The sequence below is a fragment of the Hakea prostrata genome, chromosome 9, assembly GCF_041222555.1.
Source record: "Hakea prostrata isolate BN-2017 chromosome 9, UWA_Hpros_2, whole genome shotgun sequence".
In the NCBI taxonomy this organism is placed as follows: domain Eukaryota; kingdom Viridiplantae; phylum Streptophyta; class Magnoliopsida; order Proteales; family Proteaceae; genus Hakea; species Hakea prostrata.
In genome coordinates, this window is record NC_142608.1 from 21,766,956 (window position 1) to 21,785,910 (window position 18,955).

At 36.1% G+C, this 18,955-nt stretch overlaps 1 protein-coding gene across 3 annotated transcripts; it reads left to right on the plus strand.

Moving 5' to 3' along the window:
• Nucleotides 1-10,972: 10,972 nt before the first annotated feature.
• LOC149004998 (acyl-coenzyme A oxidase 3, peroxisomal-like) lies at nt 10,973-18,474 on the plus strand. Of its 3 annotated transcripts, none has more exons than XR_016175551.1 (14): nt 10,973-11,612; nt 12,611-12,728; nt 12,831-12,938; nt 13,042-13,214; nt 13,314-13,413; nt 13,589-13,663; nt 13,746-13,876; nt 15,482-15,617; nt 15,698-15,817; nt 16,110-16,256; nt 16,336-16,440; nt 16,552-16,653; nt 17,485-17,820; nt 18,063-18,474. XR_016175551.1 is itself a non-coding variant. In XM_089168425.1 (13 exons), the coding sequence occupies exons 1-13, from the start codon at nt 11,134-11,136 to the stop codon at nt 17,731-17,733; spliced, it is 2,043 nt and encodes a 680-aa protein (XP_089024551.1). In that variant the 5' UTR covers nt 11,069-11,133; the 3' UTR covers nt 17,734-18,027. The 3 variants fall into 3 exon arrangements, 1 of the variants encoding a protein (XP_089024551.1); XR_016175552.1 differs by having other exon boundaries at nt 18,118-18,473; XM_089168425.1 differs by lacking the exon at nt 18,063-18,474 and having other exon boundaries at nt 11,069-11,612; nt 17,485-18,027.
• Nucleotides 18,475-18,955: the final 481 nt, after the last annotated feature.

Here is an 18,955-nt window from a genome sequence, read left to right on the forward strand (position 1 = left end):
ACCTAGAATAGAGTTGTAAAAATACAATAAAGACACGGGTCAAAATAGAGCATCAATTGGACTGATCTGGCCACTGTGAACCAGCCAGTTGCTTGGGGCAGTTGGTTGGCCAAGCAACCTCCACTATTCTAGACTACTTCCAAGTCCAAAATTCTGACTTTTGATCTCCGAATTTTAATCCAATTTTTGGATGATCTAGATCCGAATTTGTCCTCCAGGTCCAAGAATTCTAATAATTCAATATTCACATCATCTCCTTCAATCAGATCTATCCTTTATTTGGATGCAAGGGTCCATTTTTGGATATGATCTAATCAAGATCATTGATGAGATTAGAACCAATACAATTAACTCACTACCAATCCATTAAAGAAGATGGATCTACACCATTCAAAGAGATGAGGAAAGAATATAGAGAGTGTGAGATCAACTTACCTTCGATTGGTATGCTAAACTAATAAAGGATTGGATCTATTTCTCGAACCACACTTCTCTCACCTTCCAACATGTGTTCTCTGCCTCCTAACCGTCCTCAACCATAATCCCGAATATAATAATGAGTAAAAAGGTCAATATTGGCTATATATAGAAGACTGGGGCAAAATAGGGTTAAAATCCCACAAGCAGACTTAGGCGGTCACTTTGGGCGGTTGATTGGTCAATCAACCGCCTTAAGCAATTGCCCCCCTAGTACTTTTCAGCACTTGGGTGCTTTGCTCAAGGGGATGATCCCCAACTCAAACCTAACCCTAACCAACATGTGGGAGAATTCCGGACATCTTCAAACACACCTTGACTCCGACTGATGATTCACTTTCCCAGTTCATCAGGGTTTCTACAGGTTCTTCTTTGGATTTCTAGTATGGCAGGTTCTTCATTAGCTAAATCCAGATCCATGGGCTCAGGGTATGGATCATGGACTTCAATCTGGATATTCCACAACTTATTCGGCTGGACCTTCCGGGTACTTGGACATGCAATACGGATCCTGGGTTAGAATTACGGGGGTTGTTACAACATGATTCCAAAAATATATCATAGCAAGGTCCAATCACAATAGAATCAATCCTATTCATACAAGTATGCAAGTTAACATAATCAAACATATTTTGAAATTACAAAAGTATAACAAATATAGAAATGTCCTAAGACAGTAGTTAACACATACATAGAAGTTCCAACATATTAAAGGATGTAATGATGTCGATTGTTAGTGAACGTACTCACCTTAAACTTGAATCGAAATCTCCAAAGAAAAGGTCAAAGGGTAGGTCCAAAGTTACCAAAGAAAACCTAATCAAACAAGTATTGAACATAAGGAACAAACCCTAAAGTATCAGAGATGAAACTGGGTCAAATGGGGCAACCTTGCTGTCACGGGACCCCTTGGTCACTTGGGGTGACCAAGGCAGTCGACCAAGCATTTTGTGTATGGACAGAAAACCATAACTTTGATCGGAAACTCATCATTTGAGTTCCAAACACTCCGAAGTTAATAGGAAAATTCTGAAATAGTATAAGGAGACTATCTATAAAGGTCTAAGCATCAAACATAGTCATCGAAATGAAGATCTAATAAATCAAATAATAGGCTTAATCTGCAGATTTCACGGATAGACTAAAGTGAATGGGAATTCACTCTAGGAATAAGAAAACATTAGATCATGATTAGAAATTCACCTAGGAATAGATATAACATGGATTAGAAATCAAATAACTCAAACAAGTATACGATCATGAAGATCACACTAGGCTTTTTACCGAAATCATACCGTGTTGTCCACGGAAAGGATAGAGTGAATGTGGATTCACTCTAAGACTGTGAGAATAAAAGAATGGGTAATTATAGTAGCATAAGACCCTTCTCACAATCACAACAATGGGTAGAAACAGAAGAGAGAATAGATATAGATAGAATGAGAGCAATTACTAACCTTGAAGAAGAAGATTCGATGGAGGAATCTCTCACGGATGCTTGGGGATCTTCCTTGGCCTTGGAAAGAGAGACCTAGGGTTCTTCTCACGTTCTCCACAAGCTTAGAGGCAAAGTGGCTCGGATTAGATCAAAGTTTGAATATATAGGGCTTCGGAATCCTAATTTCCAAAAATATCAAATCTGTCTCGGAGAAGCTTTGGTCGCTTGGCTTAGTCGCTTGGGGAAATCAAGGCAATCGACAAAGGCAATACCTTTTGGTAAAAAATTGTCTTTTGGTCTTTGAAAGCCACAAGCTCCACTTGGGTCCTTTTCCAACTTAAGAAAGAGTCTTACCTGGTTCTATAGGACCTTCCACTTGTGTCAACATTGCACTCATGGTCCATCTTCCAAGTCCATCATCATTCAAATTGCATCTTCTTCCAAAGTCAGTCAAGGTTTCCATCATAGAATCTTCATCATCAACATCCATTGGTTCTAGGTCAGACCCAATGGGTTCCAATGGAATGGCTCCACAGTTGTCTTCTTCCTTGACTTTGGGTTTTCAGACCTGCAACATAGATTTTCAAGTTAGGGTTTGTGAGGGATTTCACAAGTGACAAGAGCTGAAGGTGGGGCTAGAGTGAGGATTGTTGGGGGGTATGGTATTGTTTAGGTTGATTGATGGTGAATTCCATTTCTTCAAAAGTTGGAACAGTTTGGTCTTGGGATTGGTTTATGGATCGGTGTTTTGATGTTGATGGGAACAGGGTCATTCAAAGCATGGGATTCTGGGGATTTCATTATTGAAAGCATGTGCTAACCACAAAAATATTTTTAGAAATTGTAGTTCAGAAGTTTTAGTTGCCTTTCTCTTGTGTACAGGGCTTCCACTGCTAGGTTTGGAATATTGTTCAAATCAGAAGGGTCAAAGGGTGTATTGCCCATGAACAGATCATCATAAATTCTTTGGACATCTACTATAAGACTTAACCTTCTAGTAGGTATACCTGCCTTAGGGAGGAGTTTGAGATTATCAGTAGCTTTTGATGAAGCATTGGATTGGGTAAGCTCATTTGAAGTCTTAAAAGTGCAATCACAACTTTTGTGACCAACCCTAATATAGTTTGGACAAATGGAGGAGGGGAGTTGTTCATAACTAAAATAAATGATTTGGTGCTTAGAGGGTGTGATCTCAAATATGACAGAAGTGATCATATCCATTGTTAAAGTGATAGCCACCCTAGCAGTAGGTAAGTTGTTTGATGCTATGGGTCTAATGAGCACAATTATGTGTAAAATCTTAGGGCATAAAGCATGCATTTTACACACTTAGAGTGCAACTACCTTAGGTTTTATGTTTTTTTTGCAGATTTTAGGATTTTTCCGGATTTGAGGAAATATTTGGAGTTTTTGGTATGAAACACGCAATTTTATACATCAAGAGGTCCATTCAAATTCTCAAGTGCGAAAAAAGCCTGATTTAGAGCATGATGGGCTAGAGATGCAATTATGGGCCAACTTCAAGAATATCCTAGAAATAAAAAAGCCAATTTTGATTTACAGCTAAGATTAGTTAGGATATTTATTTTTATTTTACTTTATTGTAATTGAAAAACTTATGGGGCCCACAATTAGTCAAAGATTAGGATTTTTCTATTTTTTTCCCATAGATTTTCTAAAACATTTTATTTTTTTTAGATTTTATTTATTTTTCTAATTATTTTTCTTTCTCTCTCTCTCTCTCTCTCTCTCTCTCTCTCTCTCTCTCTCTCTCCAATGAAATTAGGTTTTTCTTTAATTGTTTTTTTTTCATTTTCCTATTTCACTCTTTATTATTATTATTATTATTATTATTATTATTATTATTATTATTATTATTATTATTATTATTATTATTATTATTATTATTATTATTATTATTATTATTATTATTTATTTATTATTATTATTATTATTATTATTTATTTATTTTTATTATTATTATTATTATTATTATTATTATTATTATTATTATTATTATTATTATTATTATTATTATTATTATTATTATTATTATTATTATTATTATTATTATTTATTTCCTTATTTGTATATCATTTAACATCTTTTATAAGTATACCCTCTCCTCTTAGACTTAGGTTACACTTCTTTTTCTTTTAGTTTTTTAGGCCGTCTGCACTTCTTTTTTCTTTAGCTTGTTTAGGTTTTCTCTAGTTCTTTGATTGTTTTGTGGGTTTCTCATTTTTAGATTCAATGTTTAGGTTCAATTTTTCTATGTAATGCAATAAACATTCAAGTTACTTAGTTTATTTTATGCACGTGTACTTTTTTTATTTTTTTATTTTTTTATTCTTTTATATCAATGCAATTTCAATTTCGAGTTCAAGCTTCAAGTTTCAAGTTTCAATTTCAAAGAGGATTCATTTTTCTCTGGGTCTAGAATTGCAATTTTAGAACATTCCAGATCTAGTTATTAGGTTGGTTGAGATTCAAATAGATTGTTTAAGGTTTTTTTTTGTCATTTGAGATTCGAGGATGCAAGTAAGTAGTCTTTGTCAGTAATCTTCTCTCCCCCCTCCTCCATTCCCATTTCTGTCTACCCCTCCATATTCTTAACTTAGGATTTATTTTTTAGTATATTGTTTTCCTATACCCTGGGTCCTTGATCAAAGATGTCTACAATCGTGCCTCTCTTTGGTTAAGGTTTCCTTTTTCCATTTATTACTTTGTTATTTGTTTTGTTATTTAATTTATGCATTTTCTTTTTCTTTAATATCCGTTCCCCCGATCGGTGGACTGTAAGCTGTGGCAAAGGGTCCACGGTCAAAGTCATCCTAGTTATACTCTCATTCCCTCGATCCAGAACTGACACTCAGATCACTTCACTTTTACTTGTTTATTTATTTATTTATTGTTCACATCTTTTGTTCCTGCTTTTTATTTATGCATTTTCTATTTATTTATTAGATAATGAATGGTTAGGTTATGTCTGTTTTATTTTTAGTCTCATTTCAATCACATTAGATGTATGTGTTAAACCGCTTATTTAGGTCTGCTAATTTAGTTTAATTAATTAGTTAAAAAAATTTGAATACTTGCACTCTCGCATTACCATCCCTAAGAGTGACCCATTAGCTACACGATACCGTGTGCTTGCGGTTACTTTTATTACAAACATTCTTCAGGATTCTCAATCTCTAGCACATGACCTACATTAGAGAAAATATCGAAAATAATATCCTGTTTATGAACGTTCCAATGGAGGTTGGTGATTTGAACCCACAACACACCAATAGGGAATGGTGCTAGGCTAGTAGGAATGGATTGATCCCAAGGCTGCAAGAAGACAATGTGATTCCTATAGTACCTTGGTTGGGAGAATAGGACACATTCATGTTTCTAGATTTGGAAAATTGAATGATGATCTATCAATAGCCCCTTCGATGAGATGATAACCTTCAACCTTAACTTTCTTTGATTTTCAACCACCGTGAGCCATTTTTAAAAGTTCAGGATAGATAATGTGGAGACCATCACGACCCAACCCAAGATAGTATATTTAAGATCATTCTTCACTTCATTGACTCTTTGTGAAGAGATAGAAACAATTTGATAGGGCGAATAGGTAGATCTATCTTTGTAGTGAACTCAACTGATAATCTTCAGCCACAAGGTCGAGGGGTAGGAAGCTGGGGAAGCCAGAGGGATTCTGGGAGCAAGAGGGAGTTGGTTTATCCATGGAAACCCTTTCCACAAAGTTCCAAACCACGGTTTTAACAACGCTAAACATGACAAAGAATTGATGGAGGATAGCGAGGGGATAAGGAAGGCCAACCCGCCACAAGGGATAAATAGTCGAAGGAAGAAGAGGGAGATCCATGAACCTAGAATAGGAGAGAGGGTAGGGAGAGATTATCAAGAGAGTCCGAACATCGAAATAGAGTAGAGCAGACCTATAGCCGCCTAAATTAGAGGATTTGCTTGAGAAAAAGAAGAAATCAAACAAGATAACAAACAATGAGTGAATGATCTCAACATGCAATGGGTATGAGTTAGTGATGATCCATGCTCTAGTGATAAATATTTTGATCCCCTCAAAAAATAAAAGATCCTCAAAGAAATTTGCAAAAAAAAAGGTGAAAAATCATAAACCAAAATCTTTGTGTGAAGTTCAAATTTAATGTCATCATTATCAGGCTTAAAAGAAATCTTTGGGAAAAATGAAGAGTTAAACATTGTGAAAATCCTCTAGAATCCTAACCCATTAACCATTGGTTTCAGGACCGCAGACTCAGAGTGCAAGTAGGCAGGGGCAGAACTAGGATTGAATATTGGGAGGGGGGCGAAGAATAGAAATTCAGATTGGGGAAGCATCAATACTTTTTTACCACACATTGTGTGGGTCTTTATAAGACCCATTGGGGGTCTTACCTATGAATTATATTACTATATTAAGGAATAGGTACACATATATTTTGTGAGGCCCACACATATTTGACAAAAATAGGTAAATTATTGATAATGATATTTTTTTTCAACAAAATATAGATAAATTAAAGCATCAACACAAAAAAAATAAAAATACACATGACTTCAACCCTAAAAAGTCAGATGCAAACCAAATATATATATATATATATATATATATATATATATATATATATATATATATATATATATACCAAATATATATATATATATATATATATATTTTTAAGGTAAGAGATGCAAACTAATGGTAGTTAGTTATTTTACTAACTATAGACATTTTATTCACAATATAAAATCAAATAACAAAATTGCAGAAAAATAAAGAAACAAATAATATAAAATCAAATAATATTTTAAAAAATGAGAAAGAGAGAAACAATAAATAAATTGAGAAATAGAAAGAGTACCCAATTGTGGAGAAGATTTTTTTCCCAAATTTTCCTTAAACCACCACGCTAATAGAAAGGGAAGAATAAATATGAAAAATAGAAACGGAAGAGAATAAATAGGAAGAAAAGAGGAGAGATGAGAAATGAAATATGAGAGAATAAATAAGGATTGAGGAATTTCTAATTAGAAATGACATTTTAAATATCTAATAACAGTTTTTTCAAAAATTTCCTTTAACCCATGTTTATAAAAAGTGGAGAGAATAAATAGGAAGGAAACGTGTGTGAGAGAAAAGAGGGGAGAATAAGTAGGGATTGAGGAGTTAGTTTTTAGATATGGATGACATTTATACCCATTATTTTACCTTTCAAATTTGTTCTCAATATGGGGGGCCAAATAGTGAAATTTCACATGTAAGAAGAGAAAAAAACTGGAAAAATAAAAGAAATTAATATAAAAAATGAGAAAATTAAGGCAATTATGAAAAAATTCTAAAAATTGGGGGGGGGGTGGCCATGGCCCCATTCGGCCCCTTAGTGGGTCCGCCCCTGCAAGTAGGCGACAACTTTGGACCATAAGAGTTGAGCCCATGTGTTCGAAAATGGAACCCATGGAAGTTGACGACCACAATGAAGACCCTATGACTCTAATGGAGTTCAAGAAGAGAGAGAAAGTCAGTCTAGAAGGCATAAAAATAAGATTTTGGCATGCCTAGAAACCGATGCTAGAATACTCAAATTCCAAGGTAAATTATACCATTGACCATGACTTGAAAATACCTTTCTACCCTCGGAAGTACGACGAAATCGGCCTTCACACAAAGGAGAAACATGGTCGGTTGATTGGGGGTGGTTGCACACCTGGATCAACCGCCCTGCCCATTTTTGGGCTAGATTTGGAATTTCGGGTTTAAAACCCTATTTTATGATTCTTTCCTCTCTCAAACACATTTTTTTTTATGTTATAGTGGGGCTGAGAGCTTGGGAGTGGAGAAAACCTTGGAGTTTTGTGGATTCCTTGCACGTGGTGAATCATCTGAGCGTGAATCATCACATTAAATGAGTGTAGAGGTAAGGCATTCATGAAACCTTCTTTTCCAACTACTTTGAAGGTATTTATGGGTATTGAATGCTATGTTGTGGTGCTTGTTGATATTGGGTAGTATTGAATGCTCCTTTCTACCTCCATTTATGCCTCCCAACCCCATTGAACGTTGGTTAATGTAATCCTTTGCATTTGAATCCATTTTGGACCTCTCCAAGACGCCCGCAAGCAAACATAGAGAGCCTAAATTGGGGATTTTCATTTGGGAACTAATTGGGATGAATGAAGGGTGTTTGGGGATCCTATTGTTGTTCTATTGAAGACCCCAAAACCCCCTTTTGAGTTGATTTTGAAATTAAATCGAAATCGACCAAATTGGTTGCAACCCTAGGTTGGGTGGTCGCCCAAGGGCTATCGACCAACCCTAGGAGGCTCGATTAAATGCCCCCTATGTTGGGTGTGTGTTTTGGCCCCTTTGACCCCTGGTCAATCCCCGATTGTTGCTCATTTGATTTATCATATTTCTAGGCTTATTTTGAGTTGCTTGCACCCTCTTTGGTGAATCTCTTGGGACTTTGAAGAGTATTATTAACATTAACATGTGAGAAAAGCACATTGCCATATCCTATGCATTTATTAGTGTTGTTTAAATCTTCATTTACACTGTTATCTTGTATCTATTGTAAATTGTGAGTTTCTTGCACCCTCTTTGGTGAATCTCTTGGGACTTTGAAGAGTATTATTGACATTAACATGTGAGAAAACACATTGCCATATCTTGTGCATTTATTAGTGTTGTTTAAATGTTCATTTACAATATTATCTTGTATCTATTGTAAATTGCATGCTACTTTGCGCGAACGGAAGGTAATGTAGTATTATGTTTATTTATTATTCAAATTACTTGAATTATGATATTGAAATTATGTGAATGTGTGGATTGGATGGTAGGACACTATCCACCCATACTTTTATATTGACTAGGGTTGTGGGTTCACCCATTAACCTAGTGACCTTACATTCACTTAGACCTAGGTACATGATCAATAAGTGTCTGTGTTGGCTAGTGAACCTTTGAGTACTATTATCCTTTTGGGAGAGTGACAAGACTACCTAGAGGAGACTGTTGTATAACTTAATACGTGTCTACCATAGAGATCCCATTGTTAGAGTTAGAAGCATATTTGCATACCTATTCATTCACTCATTTCATTATATACTATACATGGATTGCTTATGGAAGTGTGTGATTGATGCATGATATATGGTTATGTTGAACTCATTCCTTTATATATATGTTCTTTTTAGATCTCACTACAGGTTATGAGGACCCTGTTTTCTTGGAGAATCTGCCGCTATTTGAATCCTATAAGCGACCCACAGAAAAGGACAAGGAACTACATAGCGAGTCATGTGCCTGTTTGGACTGTGCCTATGGAGTCCAACAATTCTGAGACATCTTGAGATATCTTATGACATAGTAGTTGACCTTATATCTATGTGTTACATCCTTCTCATATAGTCGATAAATGAAGGCACTACTTAATCTTTTGAGCATTCTCAAAAACTTAGACTTCCGTTGATATACAACATTTCCTTAAAATATGATAATTGATCTAATTGGACTAATTTGGGATGATGACTATGATTTCAAATATTGGATAACTGTAATAACATTTTAGTACTTAATTAGTACTTGCCACTTTAATCTTTTCTTGCTCTTAATTATACTATATCGTGTTGTATTATAGATTTGGTTGTGAACTTAAATCTTGTAGTGTATCATCTCCACGGGTATTCGGGTATGAACGGATTCGGCTGAGTAGGGTGTGACAAATATGCTTAAGAAGCAATTAATGCAACGAAGTGAAGAGAAGAAAAGGTATTGAAAGGCTTACTTCGACCATTGGGGAAATGTTTGGAGGGTAGAAGTTCTCAACAAGCACTTGGGAAGAGGAAGCAGGTACAACACATATTTGTAGGATAGGTTCTTGGAGAGCTTAGCTAGAGGATCATGGCTTTGTCGATCGAATCTTGTGATGAAAACTCCAATAGCAAATCCGTCCATAAAAATGGAAAACTTCGGCGACGGAAGGAAACCAGAAGAAATTCTAGATTAGTGTTTGTTTCTAGCTTAGGATTTTCACTTGCAAAAGGGAAGCTCACTTGTCTAAACTCCCGTTTGATCTCACCCCTAATCAATTAACTCCAAAACTCAAACGCTTATAAGGGGAAAAAATAAGTGAAGTATTGTAACCCCACTGGGTTTACATGTAATTTAGGCTTTTTTTTTTTTTTTTGTATCAATTATCATTCTCAATTATAAGAAAATTTCATTATTTTAAATTGTTTGGCATCTATTATCAGTTTTGTTTTTATTTAAAATAATAGAAAAGCCTCCAAAATCGAAAATACACAAAGTCTATTAGGATTATGGTGATAATTTCATTCTCTTCATTTATGCAAATGCTTACTTAAAATTTTATAATTAAGATGAGGGTAAAATAGTCAATACACATTCTTTTATAAGAAAATCATATATATATTTTTTTTTCTCTTTTCTCACTTGTTTCCTATCATTTTCTAACAATTTTTTATTTTGATATACCAAACTTAATTTTCATTCCATAATTTATATTTGATAAAATTCACCAAACCATTTTTCATTCTTGTCCAATAATGAATTCTTGTACTTACTTCTTTTAAATAAGCTTAATGGATAATGATAATTGATACCAAAAAGAGCCTTGATCCCTAATGAAATTGATGTCCATTAAATAGTTTCTTTTAGTCTGGTGACCGAATTAAATTTCTACCAACCCAAACAGAATCATTAAAACCACCAGTTTGGGGATATAATTAAATTTTTACCCAACCAAACAGAAATAATGTTCATCCAAATTCACAAACATGTTCTCCGAGAAAAGTACAAGAATCTGTTCAAGATAAAGCAATGACATGATCATCAAGATATCTACACGCAGACCAATGTGCTACGTATCCCTTCTAGCTTCTGGTCAACAGTTAAGGTCCTTCTAATAATTGACCAACTCAGATTACTAAAATCAGCAGGGTGCGTAAGGCGCTCAGTTTTTCTCTCCCCACCAATCCCAATATAAATCTTCCAATATAAATCTCCTCGTACAAGCCAAGGGTCTCTTATTTGTGTTTTGTTTTTGATTTGTTGGGTTGTTGGAAACGTGATTTTAGAGTCTACTTCAAGGTAACACCCTCCATTCTCTTCATCTGCTTCTGGGTTTGTAGCAGAAGACCTCATTCAAGCGTTGACATCAATGGAATCGTCTTCTTCAACCAATCGAGTTTCATGGCGAGCTTCGGTTCTATCCAGACATCTTCAACAACTGAAGGATTCTCCTGTTCAATCTCTTGAGTCTTCTGTATGCCTGCAATATTCTCCTCCTGAACTTTCGGAGAAGTTCGATTTTGATGTCAGAGAGATGAGGAGATTGATGGATGGGCACAATTTTGAAGAGCGAGATTGGTTATTTGGATTAGTAATGCAAAGTAATCTATTTTGCCCCAGAATTTCTGGAGGAAAGCTCTTGGTTTCGCCGGATTATAACCAATCGATGGAGCAACAGAGAGAGATGACTATGAAGAGAATCGCGTTCCTTTTGGATCGAGGAGTTTTTAAGGGTTGGTTAACTGATAGAACTCCTGAAGGGGAGTTGCGGAAGTTGGCTTTGTTGGATGTTGTGGGTATCTACGATCACTCACTCGCTATTAAGCTTGGTGTTCATTTTTTCCTCTGGTAATTCCGTGGGCTTCTTCTTGAGCTTCTTAACTTACCCTTTAACCCGATTTATTCCCTCTAGCTATTTTGAGTGGCCCTCTGAAATTCTTGTTTCATGCTACTTTCATTGAAAAAGCATGTTAAAGACTGCATCTATCTGAAACAAATGTTGTTTTTAGTGTCTACCATGATAAATTTTTCTAAGGAAGCATCTATGTTTGCTTGGTATGAGTTCCCTACCTACCGTCTTACAGGTATTCTTAGCTTGATTGGCTTTGGCTTTGGAAAGTTTGAGTTGTCCATCAAGCCGTATTTATTAAGAGTATTTTGCAGAAGTGCTTCGTTTGTCTAACTTACTCAGAAATCAAAGTGGAATTTGTTCCATCCAATCAATGTGCTTTTTCCGAAAGTTTGGAAATGGTAAGACAGGGCCTTTTTGCTGATAAACTCATAAGTTGCCCGACAGAGAGAATAAAACTCAGAGAATTTTACGCAGTAAAACACAATGTGTACAATGCAATAAGATGCACAATGAGAGGGAAATTATTTGTTGTTTCTAGGAAATTAAGGGAACTGGTTTTTGCTATCAATAAAGGTTGGTAGTCAGATACAAATGATGAAATTCACTGCTGAGTGCCATTGTGAGATGATACCTTTTATACATTATTAGCAACTCCTTTGTCTTTGTTTGGGTTACTCAAATACTCAGCTGAAGCAAAAGACTGGGAGTGAGAAACTGTTATTAGCTTATTCTTTTCATTTTGTTCCGTTGTGTGGTGATCATCACTTGCTTTACTTATTGTAATGTCAAGCTGCAAATGTCATAAATCTAAAAGGATTGTGCTAGTTACATGAAAACAAAGTTTTCTGAGAAAATTAGATTTATATTTCTCTAACTTTTATTTGCTAGAGAATCCAAAAAATGTTACTATAATTCAGCAAATACATGGTAGAAGAGGCAGTTTCTTCAAGTTAATGGATGGTGTTATTAACCACTCTTCCCCAATTGACTACAGGGGCGGTGCCATCCAATTTTTTGGGACAAAGAGACATCATGAGAAGTGGTTGAAGGACAGTGAGAATTATTTGGTCAAGGGTTGTTTCGCAATGACAGAACTAGGACATGGAAGTAATGTATGGGAGCTTAAAAGAACAATTGATTAGATCAATGTTTTCATATTCTTTATTTTTCTCCCTGCTGTTATCAGAAATTAGTTTTTGGTTCATTGTTTTCAGGTTCGCGGGATTGAGACAGTCACTACATATGACTCAAACACTGGAGAATTCGTCATTAACACCCCATGTGAATCAGCTCAGAAATACTGGATTGGGGGAGCTGCTAATGTAAGAAGCTAATTTTACAAGATAGACGCCCTAATTTATTGTTTCCTAGTGTCCAGTTATATGTGCTGATTTATACTGAGATAAGTTATTTTCTCTGTTGTAGCATGCCACCCATACAGTAGTTTTTTCTCAACTCATTATAAATGGGAGTAATCAGGGGGTCCATGCATTCATAGCCCAGATCAGAGATTCTGATGGAAATGTATGTCCAAATGTCCGTATAGCTGATTGTGGTCACAAAATTGGTCTGAATGGTGTAGATAATGGTCGAATCTGGTAATTTCTTCCATTTTCTTTCGTTTTTCTAGTTTGTGCTGAAAAGTTGGTAACTTTAAGATCTGTGAATTCAAATGGCATTCCACTACTTGTCTCCAGGTTTGACAATGTACGGATCCCTCGAGAGAACTTGCTGAATTCTGTTGCTGATGTATCGATAGATGGTCAATATCAAAGTGCAATAAAAGATCCAGATCAGGTATGAGGGAATTTCCTTTTCTGAAAAGAGCAAACATGCATCTGCACATGTACACGCAAATTTTAGAAGGGAAAACAGAAAGGAACAGAGGAAGTAAAGAAAATTAAGATAGCCAGGAAGGTTTTCCTTTTTCAGTATGTTAAAGATATACTTATATGTTTATACTCTGTTTCAGAGATTTGGAGCATTCCTAGCCCCATTGACATCAGGTCGGGTGACCATTGCTGTCAGTGCAATTTACATGTCAAAGGTACAAGGTCTTTCTACTAATGTATCTATCTTTCCTTCTAGTGGGAGGTTTCTTATTATTCTTTAATATTTCCTGTATCCAGATTAGCTTAGCTATTGCCATAAGGTATTCATTGTCAAGGCGAGCCTTCTCTTTGTCATCAAGTGGGCCTGAAATCCTATTACTTGATTACCCGAGTCATCAACAACGACTTTTACCACTTCTTGCAAAGACGTAAGTGTCTCACTGAGCTGTTTTTTGTCGGAATAAAAATTTGATAGCCAGTTTTCCAGATAGTTAGTCTGATTCTTACATGAGATCATATAGAACACATTAAGTTTTCTTATATCCAAAATACTTCGCCCATAATTGGGAAAGTATTAGAAAGTATTCGTTTATGCTGACTGTAGTGCTGTCAGAAATTTGTCACCATTGTTGCAAGGGTTGTATAGATTGGATGATCTGGTCCATATTTGTGTTAAAAAGGGCCAACTGGATCTTCGACATGTGTGGGATTGGTTGGTTCACTGTTTATGTCATTCTTTTTTGCATTGGATCTACTAGTCGTTTGTTTGGATCATCAAATCCAACCATCGTGCATGAAGATTACATATATGGGCTTATATTGATGGGATGGCTTTGGGTTAGGTTACATATGTGTTGGACCATTGGTACTAGGGGATTTTATTGTGATTGACATCATTAATGGGCTTAGAATGTAAATAGGAACTGTCAAATACATGTTTATTATGGTTATTCTAACAAATAGTTTGAATTCCAAATCAGAAACCTATATATGGATGAACTGGATGCGGCTCCACTCCCAAACTGGGAAACTAGTAGAGACTTGCACCACATGATCTCCAAACATTTTAATATTAAAGACACAAGAAAACTTTTTTACCATTGGCAGGAGGACTAAATAAGAATGATTTTCAATTTGAGTCTAATTCTCAGATATCAGAAACTGCCTGAGAAAGATCTCACGGTCTGAGATTCTGGTGTGCATACTAATCCTAGTGAAATGATGAAACTTTCATTGTAGGTGGAAAGGACTTGAATACTTGCTTATTAGAACTGCGTCTATAACGACAATACTGACCAGGCCTCCACTAAAACCCTGACCATGATCAGCAGTAAATGAGAGGTATCTTTATTAGGACAGAAGATGGGAACTTGAGGGAGTAACCAGTAATGCAGACGTGATAAAACCTCATTTACAAGTAATAGAAAATACATATGATATCTCTTGGTTCCATGATTAATGTTGTGAAGCATTATTATTTAACTTTTTCATTCCAACTTCAGTGGCCTTGGACTCTGAGCCCACGATACAGTTACTTTCCTTTCAGTTGCATGTTAATAAAAGGACCAACCGAAAGAACTTTATTGTCCTAGGATAAAATATTCAAAATCCTCCAGCCTCTTGCTGTTGTTTGGATGTTTGGTCAATCCACATTAGAAAGTAACCACTGTTTTTCTTTAGAGAACAGACACTTCCTAGAATTCTGATTCAGTTGAGAATCAGCCATCGGTTCCTACATATGGACGTTGAAATACTTATAGCAGACAGGAAGGGTGACACACGACATGCTTTAACATAGATGTGGAGAAGAAAATTGATAGTGATTTCAGTTGACTGGTGGAGTTTGAATCCTGATCATTTTCTTCAGGGTCCATTGTAAATAGAGTAGGAAAAGTAAAGGCAAACTTGCACAGAAATGCAGAAACTTGTTGAAATTTTTTGACACACACTTACTCTGCTTTGCTTGTATGTAACAATTCATGCTTAAATGGATGGAGTATCTTTCTTAGATTTTTCTTCATTTTTCTCTGCAGTTATGCTATGAGTTTTGCTGCAAATTACTTGAAAAGAATATATGTGAAAAGGACCCCTGCAACAAACAAAAACCTCCACATTGTTTCCAGTGCATTCAAGGCTATGTTCTCCTGGCATAACATGAGGACGCTGCAGGTTGCAAACTAGACATTGTTTTATGGTTCACAATTTTCTGAAACTGTTTTCTCACACTGACTTACAATGTGTGTTATCAGGAATGCCGTGAGGCTTGTGGGGGGCAAGGTCTAAAGACAGAAAATCGCATTGGTCATTTGAAAGGAGAATATGATGTTCAGACCACTTTTGAGGGAGACAACAATGTGTTGATGCAGCAGGTACCAGAGAATTGTTTTTTTCTTCAAGTTTTGAGAATGTAACACACCAGAGGCAATTTTTAACAATTTTGAGAACAAATGCTACTTATTTCATGCTGATGATCCACTTTTGTAAACCCACTCAAGTCAGTGGTTCATCAAATTAGACTAATTACCTAATTACTTCTTGGCAAACCATAACCCAGAAGATGCACTCAATAACAAGCTACAGAATGTTCAGATTTTATACAAGGCCTCAACTTTCTTTTAATTGGTCTAACAGTGTCATGTTATTTTATGTGTAAAATACCAGGTCAGCAAGGCACTTCTTGCAGAATATGTATCAGCTCAGAAAAAGAAAATACCAATTAAAGGGTTGGGTTTGGAGCATATGAATGATCCTTCCCCAGTAATTCCAGCCCAACTTACTAGCTCTGTCCTCAGAAGCACCAAGTTCCAGGTAATGCATGGCTATCTTTTCTGGCTTCTGTTTCATACTGAGATAGCTTGGTAGATGGGCTTATTCTTGACTGCACCAGATGGATATCTGTTGCTTGAGAGAACGAGATTTGTTGAAGCGTTTCGCAACTGACGTATCACAGCGTCAAGCACAAGGAGAAAGCCAACCTTATGCATTCAGTCTGGTAAGCTCTCCCTCTCTCACCCCCCCCCCACCCAAAAAAAAAAAAAAAAAACCCACGCACCCATCGATGGACACAGCTGAGCCACTCTTACTGTTTGTTTTTGTGCACTAGAGTTATCAACTTGCAGAAGACTTGGCTAGAGCATACTCAGAACGTGCGGTGCTAAACAGCTTTCTTGAGTCTGAGACAGGCCTTTCAGATGGTCCAGTGAAGGTAAACTATATGAACTAGTTTTTATGAAATTTCAGTTGCAGCATAACTCCTGGGTTACACTTTTTTCTGAGGCATTTGATGCTAATGCTTAATTATCCAATTGTTCTAACTGAAGCAAAAGACTGGGAATGAGAAACTGTTATTAGAAATTGGTAAAAAAATTTCATAAAGTCTAATATTCATAAATAAACTAGTGGGATGCACTCTTAGTAAGCATATTAAAAATAAAAACCTCAACAGTACTTTGCTTCTTTGCCTCTGCCAAGGGTCCACAATCCTTATAAAAGAATTCTTATGCTGCTATTCTGTCCTGTGAGAACAAGCTGTTCTAGCTGCTACAGTTGCAGCAAACAATGAAGTTGAAGTAATCAAATGTCTTTGACTCCCACTTATTGTTCTTGAAAACAGGGATAATAATCCTCCAAGTGGTAAATATGCTTTTAGCTTTTTCAATTTGATGCTCTTCCTTTTCCCCCCAGACCCTCCACTACCAGGCCAGTTTTCTCTTCTCTGACTTGGACATGAGAAGCATCACCTCCACCTACTAAAATTTCAAGGATGGAAATTATTGTGTTACATGCCTTGTCAATATTCTGTTGTACATGATATATTGAGAATTAAGAAATATCATGGGCATTAGTACATCTATATGACGACCCTCGTTTTTCTTTTTCTTTTTCTTTTGGTACTACAAAATGCAAATTTAGTACCGATGAATTATGTGTATTCAGTATTAACTCAACCAGCAGATATGTGTGAATGGTGCATGTCATTCCAGGGGAAAACTGAAAACCCATTTTTTTGTTTTTGGAAATCTGAATGTTTGTGCAGAATGTGCTGGGCCTGCTGAGGTCTATGTATGCTATGATTTGCCTGGAAGAGGATGCATCGTTCCTTCGATATGGGTACCTGTCGATGGAAGGTGCTGCTGCAGTGAGGAAAGAGGTTATGAAGCTCTGTGGTGAACTGAGACCTCATGCACTTTCCTTGGTGAGTTCCTTTGGCATTCCTGATGCTTTCCTTGGTCCCATAGCTTTCAACTGGGTGGAGGCAAATTCGTGGTCTTCGGTTCGTCATTAGTCTGTGCTCATGTTCTATCATACTGCAACTCCAAGCAAATAAATGATGGCAAATTATTGCTTCGGAGATTAATGCCAACTCAATAAGGCAAGATTTCCCTTTGCACTCCGATACAATTGTTGGAGATCAACTCATGCAACCAGATGCATATCAATAAATATTGTACTGATCTGATCTATTAATATTAATGTTTGTACATGTTTGTGTACTGATTATGAAGCTATGATCACATCACAATCTTAACTGAGAAAATATGAGGAATTTTTTGTGAATTCAAAAGTGCCTGGATTTCTAGCAATACTTAACTATATGTGCTGCTGTATCCTCAGGACTGTTGTTCATGATTAGTGCACTGCATTAATTGCTGCTAGTCTTATGTTGCAGTCTGGGCAATCCTTGCCAAACCTAAGGAAAACACTTGACTGTTAACGAAGCAGCTAGATCTTGGCTGAAGGAAGAACCTAAACTCAAATTGGGTTCAACCCCCAACACAAGTCAGTTGATTTTGCTGAAGTTAATGTATGTATAAAGGGCAGAATTGGATTAACAACGTAATTGTTTTCTAATCCTGGTTGATTCTATTTGTTTGCCATTTTTATCCTTGAATGCTCTATTAAAAGAGGGGGAGGGGGATATGATCAACATAAATATCCTTGAAAATATTTTACTCGATGTATAATTATATAAACCCAGGGTAATGATGGGTCGGTCTGTGGCCTTTGGGCTCAACCCAAGGCTTTAGCCGAGTCCTGACTCTGCCCTGCCTTGGCTAAGAGTTGGCTTGGAAGCATTTTATTGATCATGTGATCCTCATCAAGAAAATGAGAATGTGATTTCTCATATGGAAATTGGATTTTAATTTTTTGCATCAAGCAAGCCAGTCGAAAGCAGCAAAGATCCATGGAGCGATGATTATCATCCAGATGGATTTGATTTAGAGTTCTCTAATGAATCACAATCTCTCTAGAACTGCACTAGGAATTATACAAAATGCATAAGGTAGTGTTTGGTTCCACAATTCCCTGGAATCGGCTTCATAATCATGTTTCATGTTTCTAAAGAACATGATTTCGTGGAATTAGGTTTTGTAAGATCACATTTGTACAAAAAAAAAAAGTTTCGGTCTCCTGATTTTGACAAGTAAATCTGTCTGAAAAACCATTTGGTTTCCTGATTTTGACAAATAAATCTATCTAAAAAACTGTTTGGTTACCTTGATTCT